Source organism: Amaranthus tricolor, chromosome 10, assembly GCF_026212465.1.
Source record: "Amaranthus tricolor cultivar Red isolate AtriRed21 chromosome 10, ASM2621246v1, whole genome shotgun sequence".
Taxonomy (NCBI): domain Eukaryota; kingdom Viridiplantae; phylum Streptophyta; class Magnoliopsida; order Caryophyllales; family Amaranthaceae; genus Amaranthus; species Amaranthus tricolor.
Window position 1 is genome coordinate 5,110,601 of NC_080056.1, and position 20,485 is coordinate 5,131,085.

At 33.8% G+C, this 20,485-nt stretch overlaps 2 protein-coding genes across 2 annotated transcripts; one reads left to right on the forward strand and one right to left on the reverse strand.

The window, feature by feature from the left end:
• Positions 1-1,402: 1,402 nt before the first annotated feature.
• Positions 1,403-10,053, reverse strand: LOC130825146 (mitogen-activated protein kinase kinase kinase NPK1-like). The gene is made up of 17 exons (XM_057690214.1): positions 9,551-10,053; positions 9,414-9,458; positions 8,384-8,449; positions 8,198-8,308; positions 8,006-8,086; positions 7,808-7,885; positions 7,625-7,707; positions 6,846-6,924; positions 6,636-6,736; positions 6,452-6,491; positions 6,170-6,229; positions 6,041-6,090; positions 5,735-5,954; positions 5,439-5,657; positions 5,071-5,339; positions 4,925-4,992; positions 1,403-2,008 (listed from the first exon to the last, which is right to left on the reverse strand). Exons 1-17 carry the CDS (start codon positions 9,884-9,886, stop codon positions 1,899-1,901), a joined length of 2,016 nt encoding a protein of 671 aa, XP_057546197.1. The 5' UTR covers positions 9,887-10,053; the 3' UTR covers positions 1,403-1,898.
• A 2,278-nt stretch (positions 10,054-12,331) lies between these two features.
• Positions 12,332-18,363, forward strand: LOC130825147 (uncharacterized). The gene is made up of 5 exons (XM_057690215.1): positions 12,332-12,745; positions 13,055-13,909; positions 15,459-15,650; positions 16,322-16,540; positions 16,809-18,363. Exons 1-5 carry the CDS (start codon positions 12,599-12,601, stop codon positions 18,186-18,188), a joined length of 2,793 nt encoding a protein of 930 aa, XP_057546198.1. The 5' UTR covers positions 12,332-12,598; the 3' UTR covers positions 18,189-18,363.
• Positions 18,364-20,485: the final 2,122 nt, after the last annotated feature.

Consider the following 20,485-nt stretch of genomic DNA (forward strand, 5'->3'; position numbering starts at 1 on the left):
TATTGTATTAAAGACTATGCATCATAAATATAGGATGAGTTCATGACAATGTGACACAAAACATTTTTATAAGAAGATGATGTGAGCGTCTTTTAATTTAGTTATATTTATTTATAGTTTTATTAATATTAAACATTTATTCATTTATATATATAATTAATCACATCACATATATTATAATATTTTACATGATTTATGCAATACTTAAATGTCACAACAATTAATAGATTGCTGAATTGTGAAGAATTGAAGTCAATTTCCTACTTATATGACATATCTATCAGGAATAGTATTTATCTATGATATTTCCTCCATTTCATAATACTTGCTACTGAATGAGACATACTGTGTAGGAAAATATCACTATCAGTAGCAAGTATAAAAATCACAAATTATAAAAATTTCTCATTTTGAAAAAACCCTTACAGTTATAATTTATTTTTATATAGTTTTCTATCAAGATGTCAAATATCGATTATTGGACTATAATTTTCTTTTTTGTCAAAAAATTGGCTGTTTGATCCCTCTTAATTTAAAATTTCTAACTTCGTCCTTGTTGATAATGCTGCGTACAAGAAAGAAATTCCTCGATCTATTTTTATTGATTATGCGCAGCATTCTGCACAAACATTGGTTCCCGTTCTATGCATTTCAGTCCCTCAAATATTGCTAATCAGGAAACCCTTAGCAGGTTAGCATGGGGCAGCAGTGGGCTAAAACCCAAGTCAATCCGAGACTACTACAACGAGCAGCACATCATGGTGCTCAACCTAGAGGCTGAAGCCCAAGATCTCTAAAAATAAGACAATTAAACAACTTATTTCCCAAAATAAGCTCCGTGAAAACTTATTTTCCAAAATAAGCTCCGTGAAAACTTATTTTCCAAAATAAGCTCCGTAAAAACTTATTTTCCAAAATAAGCGTCCGTACATCCAAACTTAGGTTTGGCAAGAGTCGTTGTTAGTAACAGCGAAAGAGAAAAAAAAAAATTAAAAGCCCAAAGTCGCTGTTACTAACAGCGAGTCAACTCCTTAAGTCGCTGTTAGTAACAGCGACTTTAAGGTTAACTGGTAACTCCTTCACCTCATCAGCTGGAATAAGGAAGTAACTGGGAACTAAAAACTTAAAACGCATTAAGTCGTTGTTACTAACAGCGACTTTAAAAAAAATAAATAAATAAAATAATTTTTTTTAAGTCGCTGTTAGTAACAGCGACTTTGGGCTTTTATTATTATTTTTTTTTCTCTTTCGCTGTTATTAACAGCGACTCTTGCCAAACCTAGATTTGAATGTTCGGACGCTTATTTTGGGAATTAAGTTTTCACGGAGCTTATTTTGGGAAATAATTTGTTTAATTGTCTTATTTTTTCCAAATTTTCTCTCGTGGGTTGATTGTAATTTGTCAAATGATTGATATTCAATCGAGTATTGTTCGAGTTTCAACCATTTAATAGAGTATGGTTATTAGTCCATAAAAATGAGAATCTGAAGCATAGACTAAGAAGTTGGCTATCCATGGTCACTACAGAGCAAGCGATCAGCTACTGGCGCCATTATACATCAACCGATATCAAAACCTTTATACATTGCTATAAATCTTCAGAATCACCAAAGAAAAATCCAGAATCGCACTCAGTATTCACGTAAAAACATACAAATTGCGGTTGAGCAATAGAAAATATAAAAATCAAAACTGATTAGATATTATGATCAGTTGCTCGTCATTCATACCCCCGGAACTCTCATGCAATTTATCAACTGGACGATCTGCTATTCATGGCTTGTTGGTTGGCTACCATATGAAATGAAGTTTTAACACAGCTTTGTAAATACATTTGTGCTTGCCTGAAAGCACGTTTCCTCGAATCATCATGGCTGAACACCAATATAACATGTCCTCATTTTGGCGGAGAAGCAAAAGGTAACCGTTCCCTTTGTTGACAGGGTACACGTTTATTTGGGGATGAGGTCTTCCCTCCTGCTTGACGTAATCGTTCTGCAAGTCTCTCTGCAGTGAAGAAAATTAGATGGTCAGGACCAAATATGTGAACATTGATTTGGCAGAGATTGTGCTTTTACAGAAGGACCCAACTTATGATACAAATTCAATACTAGGCAAATTAATTCCTTATGAGTGATGTAGAACATGATCTGATTATGCAGCAGGATTGAACTACTGAACTGATACTAATAGACGATATAATAGGCCGACTGAACTTGGAATATTGCCAAATCTCCAAGTTCTCGGATCGTGCTGTGGACTACACAATGAGGAACATTTTCCCAAAAATTGTGATAGTTTAACGAAAATCAACCCTACAACAAAAATGCTCCCCACTTCAATAAAAAAAAGGGAGTATGAAATACTTCTGCATCATAAGTATAATACTTCTGCAAAACTTCCCAACAATGCAATGGTTTGAATTGACATTTACTTAGAACCATCAAAAGTTTACTTGTCTACCTATGAATTATCTAGCAGCCTCCAAAACACGTGGTCTCCCTTTTATCTTTCTAAGGCATATTAAAAATCCGAAAAAATTCCAACTATAAAATATATGTGCCAAAAACAACCTCAAAATGTTCTTTGAAAAGCTAGCAGCATCTGAACACTAAGAAACAGAGTGTCAGGACATATGGACGAAAAGATGTTATTCATCAACATTCCGTTATCCCAATGTGGGTCCAACCTAGACGGGATTCCGGGGCTCGAATGTACACAACATTATACTTGTTAGTGGATTAAAAAAGCTTTTGATTGACCTTTGGGGTAGCAAACATCATCTAAAAGTTCACATAAACAAGAAGCGCACGTGATTTATTGAGCCAATTATAAACAAAAAAAACTGCAAAATCTTCGAGCCCATTGAAAATGGACAAAAAGAAAAGATATTATTCATTGTAAAATAAAAAATGAAATTCAAAAACGACAAAATTAGAAGAGATTAGCTTCTTGCGATGAACGAATTTGAAGACATGGAGGATAAAGATGAGTGTTAAGGGGCTAATTTTTGCCTATTTGGGTGCTTATAAAGTTGAATCGAAAAAAGGAAGACGTGAAGAGAGAGGAAGGAGAGGATTACAATCTACCCCTCTGTTTCGATTTATTCTTGGGATTTTGGAGTGCATATATTTCAAGATAGTAGAAGGGAACCAATTAAAAAAGAAAATGTAATGTTTTTCTAAATTATCGAGAGTTTTCTCTTTGGATCCCCATTTCCCTTATAAATTGTCATCCAAATGCAGACTACATCACTACAATGTGCCTTGTTTTATTACTACATGCACTCATATCAGATTAGTGAGCACATATTGCGTAACTGTCACCAATTGTTGTCCTCTTATTTTATGCTGTCAAACAATGTATAATCCTAGGATATTTGAGGTTCCTGAAAAAAATTTGAAATTCGAGAAAAGTAACCATGTCAGAGTGTGGCGCAAGTAGACAAAAGAAGATTGATGCATAAAGTGGTACTGGATTCTGTTTGCAGGCCTGATGAGTCAAACTACTTGGATAAAAACTACAGCAGAATATTTACCAATAATATCTTAAAAGAGTGGAGACATCCTCCTTTTCTTAGTTTTTATCACATTCTTCTTTCTAGTTGAAATCCATGGGTAAATAACAAGAGTAATTTTTCACATCAACTTTGGCAAAGTAAGTTGGTTTGTAATAAGATCAAAAGTGGGAAGTAGATTTTTGAAAAGAACTTAATTAGAAAAACAAAATGCTAAACTAAATACCCCCTGGCCCCTCAAACCTTTATCATTTGCACAACTAAACCAAATATGTGAGCTATTTCTTTCGTCAAATGGTGCAACAATAACGGATTAAGAGAGTATTCAAAAAGCAGACTTTCAACGATTGCTCTAGCTGCTCCTGCCCATTAAATCAGGCACAAATGAGAGCTGAGAAGATTTTCAGAATGATGTGCCAGCCTGGCATTATGTTTAGGCCTTTAGAGTGCTTAAACTTTTGATACCTATTAAAGGTAACTTGATATTTTGTGAAAAGAGAGTGAGGCACTTGCTGTATGGAATATGCCTTGCTTTCTAGTTTCACAACTGAATGATTTGCTTGTACGCCCTATTAGTGATATTTCAATGTCAAATGCTTTCTCAGGGTGAGTTAAACAAATTCCTTAGAAGAGGAATTGTCTTCATAAAACGCTCATGATTCTCTTCAGGCTCCGATGAATTCCCTAGCTTAGCAAGTCTCAGTGAAACAGGAAAGTCTAAACTATACTTTTCCTGGCATATCTAAAATTCCACAAAAGTATACAACAGTTTTCTATTCAAAAAATTTTCCTTAAAAGATAGAACTGAAAAGAATAATCTGTTTCCACTAGCAAACAAATTGCCATTGGTGAATCCTCTCAAAAGTAGTCTAGTTCTCCCTCAATCCACCTCAATTCTCCCCACTTTCCTAATTGAATTGTCCTCTTGTCCATCTCATTTAGTGCCCCTTTACTTAATTAGCAAAATTTTCCCTAATTACTATCTGTATCTCTCTCCTCTTATTACTTTCGTCCTCGCATTTTCCCTACCCTCTTAAAAAGGTAAGCAAGCCCAAGGGAAAATGGTGTTGGACAGAGGGTCAAAAATCGTTTGATTTGCTTCATTATTTATACTTAATAAAAAAAGGAAACTATAAATAATGAAAAGTTTGTCTGTAAAACTCCATTTAATTTCTAGAAAGTACATATGCTAATATCAAAAATGTAATTTGGCAATCATGATATCAAATCAAAACAACAGAAAGAAATGTATACTTAAGATGCCAAGTGCAGATTTTGAATGGGACTTTGACAACGAGTAAACCATTTTTTTATATTGGGGATTTTAAAACTTCAGGAACTAAACCAACTCAGTATTTGTGCCTACTAATTATTAATAGGAGTATAAAAGAAATTGTAATGCTTGCCTCTTTCCATCTCAAGTTCTTTGTCAAGTTCTTCCTTCCAAAGCCGTTGCCTCTCAGAGAAGCTTGGACTGCAAACATACATTTGTCAACTGTCAAAACTGTTCAAAAAAATTGAGAAAAACAAGAAACAAATCCCATAAACCAACCTTGAACTAGAACCTTCATTCTGTAGCTCTCTGATCTCAGGGAGCTCTTTTAAAGGTTGTTCTCCAGGACCATCCAGTTCTGGAACAGGACTTGCATTTTTGGAAACATCAGCTGTTGTGGATAATCGTCTGCTAGGTACCGGTGCAGGCGACTTACTTTTGGAAGACAAATTACTTACAGCATCACTTTCAATGACCCCAAAAGCTTTTGAAGAGGCCACATTTAAAGTACTATAGAACTCTTCTTGTAGTTTCTTGAGATCAAAAGCCTGAGTAATACGAAAAATGGTGAATAATGCAAAATCAAAGCCTGAGTCATTCAAGTAGTTCATAGAGAAACTAAGACATTTGACTAAAAACATTTTCACCTTCTCATCCAAAAATGCCCTAATTTTTGATTCCGTAACTTCTTCTTCATCGTCAGCCAATCCTTCACTTGAAAAAGAGAACTCATTTTCTCCATGACAAGATGCTTCAGCAGTTCCACAATCTTCCCTTGGAAAGTCTATGTTGCTTCTTCCAGCCTCAGGGCTATCATCGAATTTACAAGGCCAATCATCATTCGGCTCGCACATGGGGTTGAAACTCTAGTTTATTCAAAGACATGGTAAGTTCAAGATATTTTGAAATTTTTCCATAAAATGACTTTTGAAAACAGCGCTACCTTACAGAAGTCAAGCACTGAGTTATTTGATTGCGCTGTAGCATCTGCTGCAAAATCATCTTTATCATCTATCATACAAATGTCATCATCACTTGTGTTTGTTCCCCAAAGAGGACTTGTACCAAACTTCTCAGGGTAAACTGTTGAGCATCTCACGCTATCCATGTTGCATAGATCATCTTTTAGACCACCACTTATTGACCTCGTCACATTGCTACTCCTGCAGTATCAAATGAATCGTCAGACTGCATAATTTACAAGAAATGATATTGTTGGTTTGGCAAAGAGAAAAGCAAATTCATTTACGTCTTCTTCGGATCTACTGGTGTAAGTGCTGCTTGATTTCCACTATTTTCCTGACGTTGAGCAAATAATGGCTTGTTAAACTAGCAAATAGGAGAGTAAGAGAAATAAAAGTTATTTGAGTTAACTAACCATAACTGAACGACGAGAAACATGTTGAGATTCCCAGAATTCTGCAGTGACAAATGGATACTGCATAATATTACCAAAATCATAGTATGAGTGAAAAAGGAAAGAGACAATATACCAAAAATCTAGGTCAGTAGGTGATTGTGATGTTCAAGAGAGCAACAAAAATTATCATGCCTATCTCCAAGTGATATGACTGAATTTTGGCAGAAATGCATGCTATTTTAGCCACTCCTCTGCAAAAGGAAAGGATTTGACATGAACCACAGAAAGCATGAGAAATACCTGAAGAAGTTCAGAAGCAGATGCCCTTAAGCATGGTTCCCTGTCATCATAATTCAAAAAAGGGGGTAAACAGAAAGTAATAAAAGCAAAAAATTCTAGTTCTTAAACAAATGTTGAAACGGTTTATAAAAATGATGAAAAGCAGAAAGCCAGAAAGTACAGTGTAGGAAAAAGATATTCCTACTTCTGTAAACACTTGGACAGAAAATCCTTTGCTTCAGCAGAAAGGTGCTCAGGTATAGGAGGATGAGACTTGGTGGTCCCAATATGGAATAGTGCTTGCACCTAGATAGAACAGATATTAAAAGTGCAAACATTAAAAACAAACTAGAAATACACTCAACATACATATGCAAAATAATTTACAATTCTGCAAAATGCAACGTAAAGTTACCTCCTGATACTGGCACCAGGGAGGCTTTCCTGTGGCCATTTCGATGATTGTACAACCAACACTCCATATATCAGCCGAGCTGCAGTATGTGAAAGTGACAAACATCAGCTTGAGAGATCTCAGAGAAGTGTAACTTTTTTCTCTAGTAATAGAATATGCATATACTCTATAGATCAATATAAGAACTAGATGTTGATCAAGCACCATGAAATTTGACAAATCTTCATGTAAAGTATAATGATCAATGATGTATGCACACACATGCAGTGTAGAAAGAAAAAAAATATACAGAGTCAGGTCTTGTATTAAACTTCAACATAAGCAATGAAAACTGAAGCAACATTTAAGGTTACGCATTTTGGTATGTGAGTGAACACCTTGACCCTTTTCCATTCTAACAGAAATGTGTTCGTATTATTAACAACTTTAATAATACGTTACACTCTTCATTGCATCTCAAGCACCTGAGTCTAGTCCTCAACACTCCAGCATAGATGTAACACTTTGGGAGTTCATTCTGGAACAAAACTATGGAAATTTTCACAGTATAACCAAGTAGACACTTGATATGTCCACGACTCATGCATATGTACCAAAGAATCAAAGTAACATTGGTACAAAGTTACAAACTATTTAACAAATGTTAAACTTGTATGGGCATGTTGGAATGAACTAAGTTGAAGAAGAGCAATCTAAATTCTAAATAGCTTTTTTAGTAAGTTCTCTATACCTAGTGATTTTGATAAAAATTCAAATACAATAATGAAAGCACTCCTTACAAACTATGGCCAGTCTGAAGAATGACTTCGGGTGCCATCCAGTATGGAGTACCCTTCATTGACTTTGCCCCAGTCATAGTAGCCTGTTAATGCAAAATTCATACAGAATGAGATCAAAAATTTATCACTTCAAAATATATGCTAAAAATAGTTTAAAAGAACAGTAATGAAGAAAAAATGTACCAGCTCAACAACTTTCTTGGAAGCACCAAAATCTGCAAGTTTAATACATCCTTTGTTGTCAACAAGGATGTTTGCACCCTACACGATATGTATTTATTTGAAGACATATCAACAGCAAGCATAACTACCATACACTCAAAAAAACCCACAAAGAAAGCGGCAGCAGGAAGTAAAGAGCATCATGCATCAAAGCAATACCTTGATGTCCCTATGCATAATCCCATTCTTATGTAGGTATTCCAATCCCAGTAGCAATTGCTTTGTATACATTCGTATAACCTGGTCAGAAGGATAGGACAAAATGGATGTTAAGTTGTTCGATAATTCCCTCCTGTTTTTTGATACAAAAAGGAAAGTCTGGAAAAGACTAGAAACACAAAGACAACTTACAGATTCAGGAAAAGATCCGAACTTGCCGAGAAGTGAGGAAATGGATCCACCAGGAACAAATTCCAACAAGATATTTAATGCCTCCTCTTCTCTTGCAGTCCCCAAGTATCTCTAGTAAGAAGATTCAGTTCAGAATATAGTGATAACCTAACTTTTGAAGCAGCAGGAAAAGACACATGTACTTACAACTATATTTGGATGTGATAGATTCTTAAGAAGCTTCACTTCCTCTTCCAACTCCCTTATGTGAGCCTACTCTCACATTTCAACAAAAACAAATTAATTTAATTATGCAGGTAGAATACATAAATTATAATAAATTCCAGAAGAAGAGATTAGATTTTTGTCAAGAAAAGCTTTAGGTGATCGTTTTAGTGTGCATATCCATATACTCGATCATGCCCCCTGAAATGAGTCATTTGGGCCAAAATTGTAGATATAGCACAGAGTATCCTCATACATAAAACATTCCGGTTAAATATAAAGAAATATCTAACCAACAAAAAGCTTACACCCATGGTTGTAGCCCTATCATATGTTATATACTAGTCGGTTTTACACAAATTCTCTGTCAAGGAACCAACTCAACCAAAAGCTTAGGCCGATGGTTGAGGCTCCGAGATAAGTTATATACTCTAACACGCCCTCTCACACGAGAGCCCTTTGGGCTAGAAGTGTGGATGCAACACAGGGCCCTTCTCATACCTGGCGCTGAATATATTCCACTTTAAATGAAGGGTGCTTGAGATTTGAACCCGTGACCTCTTGTCACACTGACTCTGATACCATGTCAAGAAACCAACTCAACCAAACGCTGATGATTGAGGCACCAAGATATGCTATATACTCTAACATTCTAGAATAAGATCGTCTCATTTGAGTTTTATTGGATTGGTCCAATGTACACTTATTGTATTAACGTGATCCCTTATAACAAGTGATCGGATACAATTTTGAAGTGATTATTATTATAATCTTAGATTCATCATTTATAGCTTAAAGTGATCACTTCTATCTTTATCATACAAGAATTTGTGTCAATTTAAAGAATATAACTAGTGGGAAATTTTTATCAAGTCCAATCAAAAGATGGAATTGCGCTATCAAAACCCTCTCAAAACAAGGATTACGTGTCAAAAAACAAAAACACAAATCATCACCCACTCAATCAATGTAGAACACATATCCAGAGTAATTCAGCCTTTTAATAACAAACCTGAGCTTTCTCTCTTGAAGCACCACCACCAGAAGCAATCAAAACCTACAACTTCAAACCAATAATCAAAAACCCGATTCTCAACGAAAAGAAAAATGCATTCCAAGCACCGTAATCAATTACTCAATGTATTGAACCTGCTTAACAGCAAGAAGTTCACCAGAATCGAGATTCATGCCCATATAAACTCTCCCAAACGCGCCGCAACCAATCAACTCACCCTTCCGCCACCGAATAGGAGGAGCATCATCTTTAACAGCGGGAATCGGCGGCATATTCTCTTTAACAGGAGAAAATGGAAGTGTTTTTACAGGAGATTTCTCCGCTAATTTTCCAATTCGCGATTTACGAATGGAAGATCCAATTTTATCGAAAAACCCACCAAAACCACTGTCGTTATCTGTAATTGGAGAAGAAGATGTTGATGTTCGGAATGCTAAAGATCGACGAACTGATCCGAAGACTTCCTGCATTGAAATCAATATTTTAGGTTTACAATTGAATTAGTAGTGGTGAATTAATGGTGGCTTTAGGGTTCTAGTTAAAGTTGGAGTTGAACTTGAGTTTCATTTTCAGTGAAAGGAGAGAGTATAGGATTTGATTTGAAGAGGGAAATTGTTGAAAGGGATCCATTTTCAAATATAATGTCCTTCACGTTACTACGCTTTATTTATTCACAAAATCTCCGATGACACCGTCCTACAAATCACGTGCTCGATTAAAAATTATTAAAAATTAATATTAATAAAAATTATATTGAAATTAATTGTGTTTTACCTTATAGATTATATAAAGTCACATAGACTTAAAATGTTTATTATCACAATTATAAAATAAAAATTCACAATTGTTACAGACTAAACAATTAAAAGTTTGAATTAAACTAAGTTAGAATGTATAAAGATGATAGATAAAAGCTACTCTAATGAAGGTTTTCAAAAAAAAAAATACTTTAATGAGATTACATACCGTATATTTATATAACTACTACAACCTTAAATAAAATATTATAAAAATTAATTTTTGCGTCCAGAGGCATAGATTTGTCACCCATGTGTGCATGCATCAAGATAAGACATTTTTTTCTGCCCAAGATTTAAGTTTTTATCGACTATGTCTTGATTCAGTATTTTTGGCAATAATTAACTTTTGATGATACATCAGGCATTACGTTCAACGAGTCGATCTCTTGACTTTTGTACACTTTGATAATTTAATTCCGCGACAATACTCTGGATGTAAAATTATACTTTTGTCCAAAATCTCTCTAAAACTCATCAAAATATAAAGAAATTAAATCTAAAGGTATATGTTAAACTCAATTCTAACTCAGTCAAGCTTATACCCAATTCCTTGGCAAGTTATATTCTCGGAAAATATCTAAAGTTCATATTGTTTAGGGTTATTCAAAAAGTGAGATTATTGTAGAAATATGAGAGTAATCATATTTTTACGGGTAATTTTAACTAATAAATAATACTCCTTCATATATTGATTTATTGCCTTGAATTATATCACAATTAATTTGCATGAAGATGTCTACTAGAGAAAAAAATAACAAGATAATTTTTCTCATAGATAATACTCCTTTTGTTTGAAAGTATCAACCTTGAAAAATTTTTTTCCTGTAACCTCTCATAAGTCAACTCGATCTATTAAAACAAATTTATCATGTAATATTACCCTATTTTTCGTTTTTTTGTCATCTTTATAAAATATTCATAATGCGAAATTCATTAAAAGTTGAGATTGCTATACTTTTTATTTGTATCTTTCCACAAAATTTTCCCAAATACTAATTATGTATATGATCCACGATCTTTGCTATATTTTTTTCTGTCTTATATCCTAATTAACTCACAAATGATTAGAAAATAACCCATTCAACCAAAATTCCTTATCTTCGTGACATTCCATTTGAGTGACAATACTTACTTCATCTATCTCAATGAAAATGGATCAAAGAGAAATTAAAGTGATTTTTAAAGAAAGTGGGAAAAATGATGAAAATATAATTTTAAAATGAAAAAATAAATATGTGAATAATATTAAAATATTTAAAAGAATATTTGATATCAAAAATCAAACAACTACTTTTGTGATAGACCGTTTCCCTAAGAGACGACCTCAAAACAAGAAGCTCACATCTTTATTTTCTCTTTAATTTGTATTAGTTGGGCTATTTTGTCCATATATCTTATGTGTCTCGAGAGACTGTCTCTAACAACAATTTGTGAATATCAAAAATATTAAAAAAATAAGTAAACTACAATTCATTAAAAAAATTAGGGAAATTTCACGTGATAACCTTGAGGTTTTGGGTTTTTCACATGGTAACCAAAACTTTTAAAAGATCCACGCGGTAACCTTGAGGTTTACCAAATTGTTCCATCGTGTTCTTTTTGTACAAAAACGTTACCAAACGTTAATTTCGAAATTTTAAGGTTGCAGTATGTCTATTTATGTGACTCACCATTTCAAATGCAATTAATTTCCCCCTTTTCCCAACACATAAAGCCTAACTCTACCATCTTTCATCCAAATTATATTTTTTCCCCAAATCCAAATATGGTAGAGTTAGGTTTATGGTTTGGGAGAAAAGATTGAAAATGATGACATTTAAGATGGAGAGTCACATAAATATGCGTACAACAATCTTAAAGCTTTAAAATTAACGTTTGCTAACGTTTTATGCGCAAAAAGATAACGGTAGAACAATTTGGTAAATCTCAAAATTACCGTATGAACTTGTTCAAAATTTTTATTATCACGTGAAAAACTCAAAACTTTAAGATTACCACGTAGAATTTCTAAAAAAAATTAAAATGAAAATGGCGCAAAACTGAATGGATGGGACCCGCCCACAATCTTTATGAGACTCACGATAGATGACAAATCAAAGACCTACGTCCGTGTTTATAGAAACCGTCTTAAAATCTTTCCCCTATAGACTATAGTCTCCGCTGTTGACTCCTACTCACTCTCAAATCGTGGAGCATGCAAATGATCTTGTTCTTCTCTTCAGGTTAAATTATTCCTTTGATTACTTTATATCAACATTCAAAATCATTCAATTTAGGTCAGCGAATTAGTCAAAGAGTCGTTTTCTTTTCTCTTCAAAATCAAATCATTAGAACTACAACTACAGTTTCATAATCTTGTTCTTAGATACTCAAATCATATCAATGGAGGAACTCACTGAAAGAATCAAAAAACTTGTTAATTCCGACCCAAACAAACCCTTAACCCCTTTTCAAATTGCTCTCATAGAAGAACAAATCCGTTTAGCTTTCCCAGTTCGTTGCATTCCTACCCACCCCACTTATGCTTCAGTAAGTCTTTCGTTTCTATTAGTATTGTTTTATATAGTTGATTTTCTGTAACTTTTTTTAGGGCTTGTTTGGTTGCCTATCAAATTTCCTTGGAATTTACGCTTTCTAGTTGAATTTAATTTGGTTGCATAGTAAATTGAATTTCTGTTGGTTTTCCATCCAAAAGTTTGGTTAAAGATATAACTTTCGAGGAAATTAGAAACTCCCATTTGAATTTACTTACTGGGTCAACCTAATAAGCTCTTAGTTTTTCGTTTGGATATGTAATGTTTAATTTTCTGAATTAAAATTGGAAAAAACCGTGTGTAGATGATACAAACTGCGATTGAGAAGTTGAATGAAGAAGGTGGGTCTAATAAGGAGTCTATATCAAAGTATATTAAGGCAAATTATGATGATTTACCATGGGCACATGATACTTACTTAACCCATCACTTGAATAATCTTTGTATAAATGGTGAAATTGGGCTTAATCCTAAAACCAATTCCTACTTTTATGTTACCCCAGCACGGGCCGGGCTTCAGGACAGGAGTTCGAGTAAGAAACAGAAAAGAGGAAGGAAACCTAAGGAGAATGTGATTCATGAAAAGGAGGCAATTTCTGGGGGAGTATATGAAAATGGAGATGGATTGAGAGGGAATTTGATTGGAAGTCAAGAGGTAGATATTGAGGTATATGGTAGAAGCAAAGTTAAGTACAAAAGACAGTGCTCCGTTAACAAAGATGATGAAGAAATTGGAGAGCAGAAAAGTGAGGGTTTTCCATTAGAAAATGGGTTTGAATGTGTTGAGTATCAGAACCATCCATTAACTGTGAAGGAAAAATGTAAGGGTGAATGTGTAGGTGATGATACTAGTGTAAAGGATTTGGTTTTGAATGAAACTCCGCTTATGATTGTGCCTAAGGAAGGAAATAATTTTCCCATTTTGGTAGAAAATAGTGGAATGAATTCAATTTCTGAGAGGATGTGTGAGATCCCAGAACAGGAAAAGGAGTTAAAGTCTTCCTCGGAAACGATCTCAAAAATGTGCCAAAGAAAATGGAAGATCTCTTTCAAGGGCATGACAAAGAGGTTCAAAGCTAACTCGGAGAAAAAGGAAGTCTCTAAGGAGTCGACGTCAACCTTCCCAAAATCTTTGGGTCTCGATGTGCTTGAGACCAAGGTACATCTCTAATCTCTAAAGTTTGAAATGTGAGCAATCAGCCGTTGTCTTGTTTCATTATTTGTTCTATGTAGTTAAGAATTGGTTAATGCAATGTTTGGAAGGCATTTATTTTACCACCTTATCAATATGTATATTGTTTCTCATTAGTTTGAAATGTGAGCAATCAACCGCTCTCTGAAGTTTCTTGAATTTTCTTTGCTAACTTTACATGCTATTTTCACACAAGTCAACTTAGATTTGAGAAGTGGGAAACTTTCAGTCAACCTTATTAATTTATCTTGCTGCTTTAGTTCATCTATTTAGCGATGAAAAATAGTTGGTTGTTCTTTTCGATGTCTAAATGAAATCTTCCATGCCTAATTTAGCAAAGGAAGTGGTAATGTTGTTTTACTGTTGAAGACTTCTAATTTCATAGATCCTCAATAATGGCAGATTTCCCTTGGTGTGATTGTAAAAAGTAATCTAGCAGTCTGCTTGCCTCAAATGATCTAAAATGTAGCACGATATATCAAATTGAGGTTTACCCCATTGTATCTTTGTTGTCCTCTTTGGAATTCCTAGGCTGCTTTACAGCCTTCTATACATAACATGAAAGTTTAACTGCAAAAATTTCATAGGCAAAAATTAAGCTCGCGAAATGTAAGTTTATAGTTCTAATGTTATAGACGTATTTCTATGAAGCAGCCCTGCTCCATAGGACAACAACCAAACACAATGTTATTGGTTATGGGAAATTGCTCAGAATTTAATCTTCAAAACAACTAATAGCAGAATAAGAATTAATGCAAATGCCATGGTGCTCAAATGTTGATTATTATCTAAGGATGAAAGAGGGATGGCTTTGCTTTCGAAGGGAATTGTTCTCCACCTTGAAAAGATAAAGAGGATAAAAAGTAATTGAGAGGAGACAAACGGGAAAGAAAATGTTGATGAAAATGGAAAGAGAGCTTGTATAGGGGAAAACATGATGGGTAAACCATTGGTCTAATATTTGATTAGTCAGGTTATGATTGTTATTAGTGATTCATTGTTGAATGTTGTCCATGTCCAATGGAGCCAAAAAGTTACAGTTTTTTGGTTTCAAATTAAATGAATCATAGTAACACGAGTCAATGAATCATTTGCACTTTGGATTTATATGTAGTTGCTGATGATCTTTGCATTCAAGGATCAATTGGAAATAGCATCTTGTTATTACCAAGGTATGGTTGTGTAAATCCAACCCTAAACCCTTCCCGAGCCACTTAGAATTGGGGTAACGGTATGTTATATTGCTGATAACAACAACAATAACAATGCTAGAGTAGAGCCTTAATCCCAAAAGATTAGGGTCGGTTAAAAGTTGTTACATTTTAAATAATTTGGTTCCTTTTACAATTTAGACCGACTAGATTTGATATTTATTTTTTTGCACTGGTATTGAGTCATATAGTTTAGACATATATCTGTGGCTAGATGTTGTACATGGTATTTATTGTAAAAATTATGATCCTTATTCCCAGACATTAACCGTTTTCTGCTTCATATTTTGGCGGTGGTAATGCAGGTAAGTGGACTGGAGAGTGAAATGGGGCCACCATGGTTAATTCCAATGTTGAAGTGCGACTTCTTTAGCCCCTGCTCAGTTCATAAACATTCAACCAAGAATGAGAAAAATATATTCTGTTTAGATTGCATTGTAGATGCCTTTTGTCTCCATTGTTTGTCTAACCACAATAAAGATCATCGATGTGTCCGGGTATGTAACTGATCATTAGTAATATCACTTTCAGTGTAGTTACCGTTTATCAATAAATATAAATTTTCTTCCATTTATTACGTGGAGCTTAATTTCTTTAACATGTCGAGAAATTGCTATTGTGCATTCTATTTATGTTTTTTGTCCAATAACATAGTTAAGATCATAATTTTTATTAAAATTATTCTTTCAAATACCTAAAGTAAGCTTACATGTCATTATTCCCGAATCTCATTGTCTTGGACTTTGAAACGTCAAATTGTATTCTTGAAGAAAAGGTTGATAAGACTTTTATGAACAGTATAAAACTTATAATAATTTTGTACTGATTTTCTCATTGTGGACTAGAAGGGGGAGAGAATTTTTACATTCTATGATTATTAATTTTCAACACCAATCTTTTGGGATTAGGCTTAACTAGCAGTGTTCATTCTGGTCATCGGATTGATTTCGTATTAGGTTTTTGGTCGGTTTGAAATCGGGTTTTGGGTCCATATTGTTTTCACATAATTGTAAATCAATTTTGAAGTCGCGTCAAATCGGGTTCGGTTACAAGGTCATGTAATCAAGTATGTTTTGAACATCTCTAGGCTCAACCATTAATGTTGTTATTGAATGGTTAGTAATTTATCGACACTAATGGTATCACTGGTAATATGTGAGTGGTGCAGTTAAGGAGGTCAAATTACATGAATGCGGTGAGAGTGAATGACATATGGAAGCACCTTGACATATCACACATTCAGCCATACATCGTTAACAGCTTAGAGGTTCTGCATCTCAATGCACGCCCTCGACCAAAGAATGCTACGAGAATGTGGACTCATCCCTGTGAAATCTGTGGCCACAACCTCAACGATTCCTTCAGATTTTGTTCTCTTGCCTGCAAGGTGTGTAAAATATGTTTCCTCTTTCTTGCTTTTGTCAAGCTAGTTTCTTTTGTTGTTTATATATAAAGTAATGGTATGCCGATCTCCGTAAGTGCAAGGCCTATTTTCCTTTCCTGGAGGTATAGGTTAAAATCGGACCTATAATAGGAAGTGTTCATGGTACAACATGCCATTTTTCTTTGTTCCCTTATAATCGGACACCAAAAAACTACTCCTATAATATTTTGGCCCAATCGAGCATGTATTAATTGGTAATGCTATTTTTTAGCTTCGAGCAACTGTGGCGGGTACTACAAAGTTCATGGATTCACCCGTTGATCAAAGTCACCAGGATTCCAGTATGGAAGGTGGTTTGGACCAGTCGGAACGACACAAGTTCTTGGAATTTTCTGTTGATCAAAGTGAGGCTATATTTCAGGAACAAGTAGGCAAGGAAGATTTAGTACCTTTATCAAATGAGCATGTTCAGCTGCAAGATATGATATCTAATCCCGCAACTTCCCATGATATGAATCTTTGTCTGTGGCAAGAAGGGCCACCTGATCTTCCAAAAGAGGACGCTCGAGGCAGGATGCAGAAACCGACAGATGGAACCGAAGAAGATGCTGAACCTTCTTCAGCTTTGCGTCTTCCCCTTCAAAAAAGGTCATACAAGTCATCGACTGATCAGCATTCTCAGCAACCAACCAAAGTTCGGAAAAAGGATGATCGAGAAAGGTCACAAACACAACTAGGGTTATCTTCTAAGAAGCAATTTACAGGGACTCGAAAAAAGGCTCGAGGAAGACCACGCAAGTCAATAGAACCAGTTGTGGATGATGCTGTAGTTTCATCAAAGTTGGATATTCAGCAACCAGCTGAGGAATCTCTGCCAGTAACTCTCCAAATTCCTCTGCAAGTTGAAAAGCGCAAGAAGGCTGGCCAAGGAAAGCCTCGAAAACAAAAAGAAGGAACCAACGAAAATGCAACCGCGTCTAAGATTCTTCAAATTGGAGAGCAAGAAACACAGTCTGAATCCACAATTTATCCAGGTTTGCAGAAGCTTAAGAAAAAAGGCCGAGGAAGGCCTAAGAAACGAGAAGGCTCTGCCTCCACGGGAAATCCAACAACTCCAATGAAGCTGCATATTCGACACAATATAAAAATAAAAAAGAATAGCCAACGAAGACAGAGTAAGCAGAAAGATATAAACGAGGATGAACTGGAAATGGGGCCATCCGATCAAGGAAAGCAGATTAAGACGGAAATTTGTCTTGGTTTAGAGGCTAAGCAATCAAACACTGAAGTTCAGAATCTTAACCCAAGCAATGAAACGGGTATTCTTATGCCAATAACTTCTTCTGAGCCCTCTAATGTGATTGTGGATCATCAAAAGGAGTATCAGCAACCTGATGTTCTTGTTGAGCCTGAAAAAGTTCACAAAACGGATGAAACAGGAGTCGCCGTGCCACCCTTGGATGAGGATAAACAGGATGATCGGCAGGCTCAGCAGCAAGAAGTGCTACATTGCCCGGAACTGAAATCAGGCGATTCAGAAGGCCAAGTTACACCTGTTACAAAAAAGTCTATAAAGGCTACAGCAATACGGGTTCCCCTATCCTCGAAGGATCAATTGCGCTCAAGGATAAACCGTCAATCTCTAGATTAATTTGAAGTAGACTTACCTATTATGTATTCTGTCAAGTATATCCTGAAATGCTGCAAGTTGTAACGTAATTAGACTCTTGTCAAGTTTAGTTAACTTAATCTCATCGTAGTACTGTCAAGTTTATATTACCTTGTTCTCATCATATTAACTTGAGTAAACAGAGCCGTTTTGAAAAGTTTGAGGTCCTGTGCAAAACTTTTATTTCGTGTCTTATTTATAGAAAATATGTTTATTTTATATTAAACCTAACATATTTTTTTTATTCACTTTTTCATATACAGGAGAAAGAGGAAGCCCTATGTGATCAATCACCTCGCACATCCTCAAAGACTCTCCTGCTTGAGTAAAGTATTGTACGACTAATGAGAATTGGGTCTTGTCGTAGTTCAAGCATGTCTCACTTTCTTCATGAAGAGTTTGAGTTTGATTCTTGCTGCATGTTACCTAGCACTCCTCCTCCCTTAGCCTACCTTGTAACTCCATAAAAAGTAATGTTTGATTGATGATTATATAATGCAATAATCTTGAGCAGTTATCGATTTCTTTTACTTTTTTATAATAAACTGCTAATTAACATATTTGTTTATAAAATAAATCATTATGTGGCTTAGAGATTTATTACTTTTTTTCTTAAAAAATAAAAATTAAAAAAATAAAATAACAAATAGACCTCGAAATGATTTAGCAGTTATTTTATTTGAAATAAATAAAAATTGAAAATCTTGTAGTTTAGTTTGTAAACTTTACTATGACAAATAACAATGTTACAAGAACCATTATATCAACTAGCAACTTATATGAAATATGTATGTTTTCAAAAAAGTTGCATCCTCTATTTTAATGTAATAATAAGCGTTATGTGACAGAGCAATTTATATTGAAAAACAAAACAAACTAAAATGTCATCCTATGTAGACAATAAAGGAGGAAATAATTGAAGGTAAGGCTGAGAATTAATTTATATTCAAAATACAATCATAGAATATACGAATATGCTAAGAAGAACCAAGCCCCTTAATAGTTGGTGACAAAGAATATGACAAACAGGAGAGATTCTCTGATAACTCTTAATAAATATCATAATACCAGTCAGGCAGCCAAATAGAATTCATTATTTATAGAAAATAAAATAAAAATAATCCGTGAAATTGTGAGAAATTATTTTATGAAAAAACTGATGAAATTGTTCATATAAAATTGATTTTTATTTTAATTTTTAAAAATAAAAAGTACTGATAACGTCAATGATTTTGTCAAGGTAAACTTACTAAGATTATCATCAATTATATTGTCTTTAAACAATCATTCAGGTTCTTCCTCTACCATAATACTCCATATCTAATTTTCTAGTAAGATAAAGTCAATGAGTTTGTTGATTTTAAATTAAATTGCTGATAATTTCAGCAATTTTTAACGGTAATACACAATAAAAAATGACAAAGCCCCTATTAAGATAAAAAAGGAGTGCAATGCGAGCTTTTATATATATATATATATATATATATATATATATATATATATATATATATATATATATATATATATATATATATATATATATATATTCAAATTTAAAAATAAGTGTAGCACAATGCATTTGCCCTTATGTAAAAAATTACAAATTATTGTGAAAAAAAATCTCCAACTCAATCGAATTGTTCAATTTGTTTTTTACTATTTGTTGATCACTTTTAATTTGCATTTTATTGTACTTTATAAGTTCAAATATAGTAAAATGTAATTTTATTTTTTTCGTTTTAATTTAAATTTTATTAATACTAACTTTTTATAATTTTTAAATATACATAATTATAGTTTTTTAGGATTAAATTAATAAATAAATGAGACAGTTTGACTGACTTTGAATGAGTAAGATTTTATTATGCATTATTTTTAAAATTTGGAATTATTATAGTGGAATGAACAAACCTATTTCTTACAAAATTTGTTCTACAAGCAATTATTGAACAAACCAAAGAAAGTAGGTGGATGTGATTTTTATAGTGGCGTGAGAGAAATAGGTAATTGAGATTTAAAAGTAAGTTAATTGTGTCGATGAAAATTAATTAAAAAATGTGAGTTATGATAAAAAAAATTTAATAAAACAAATTCAATACGTTTAGAATTTTTTAGAATCAAAAAGAAAAAAGTATGACAGATTTATGTTTGAACTTTTACTCTTGGGTCATGTTTTATAATTGACTGTTTGCTGTTGGCTGTTGATTATTGACTTTTTTAGTTGGTTTAATTAACCAGTTGTAATTGTTAGTTATTTTTATTCACTTTTAAACTAGCTG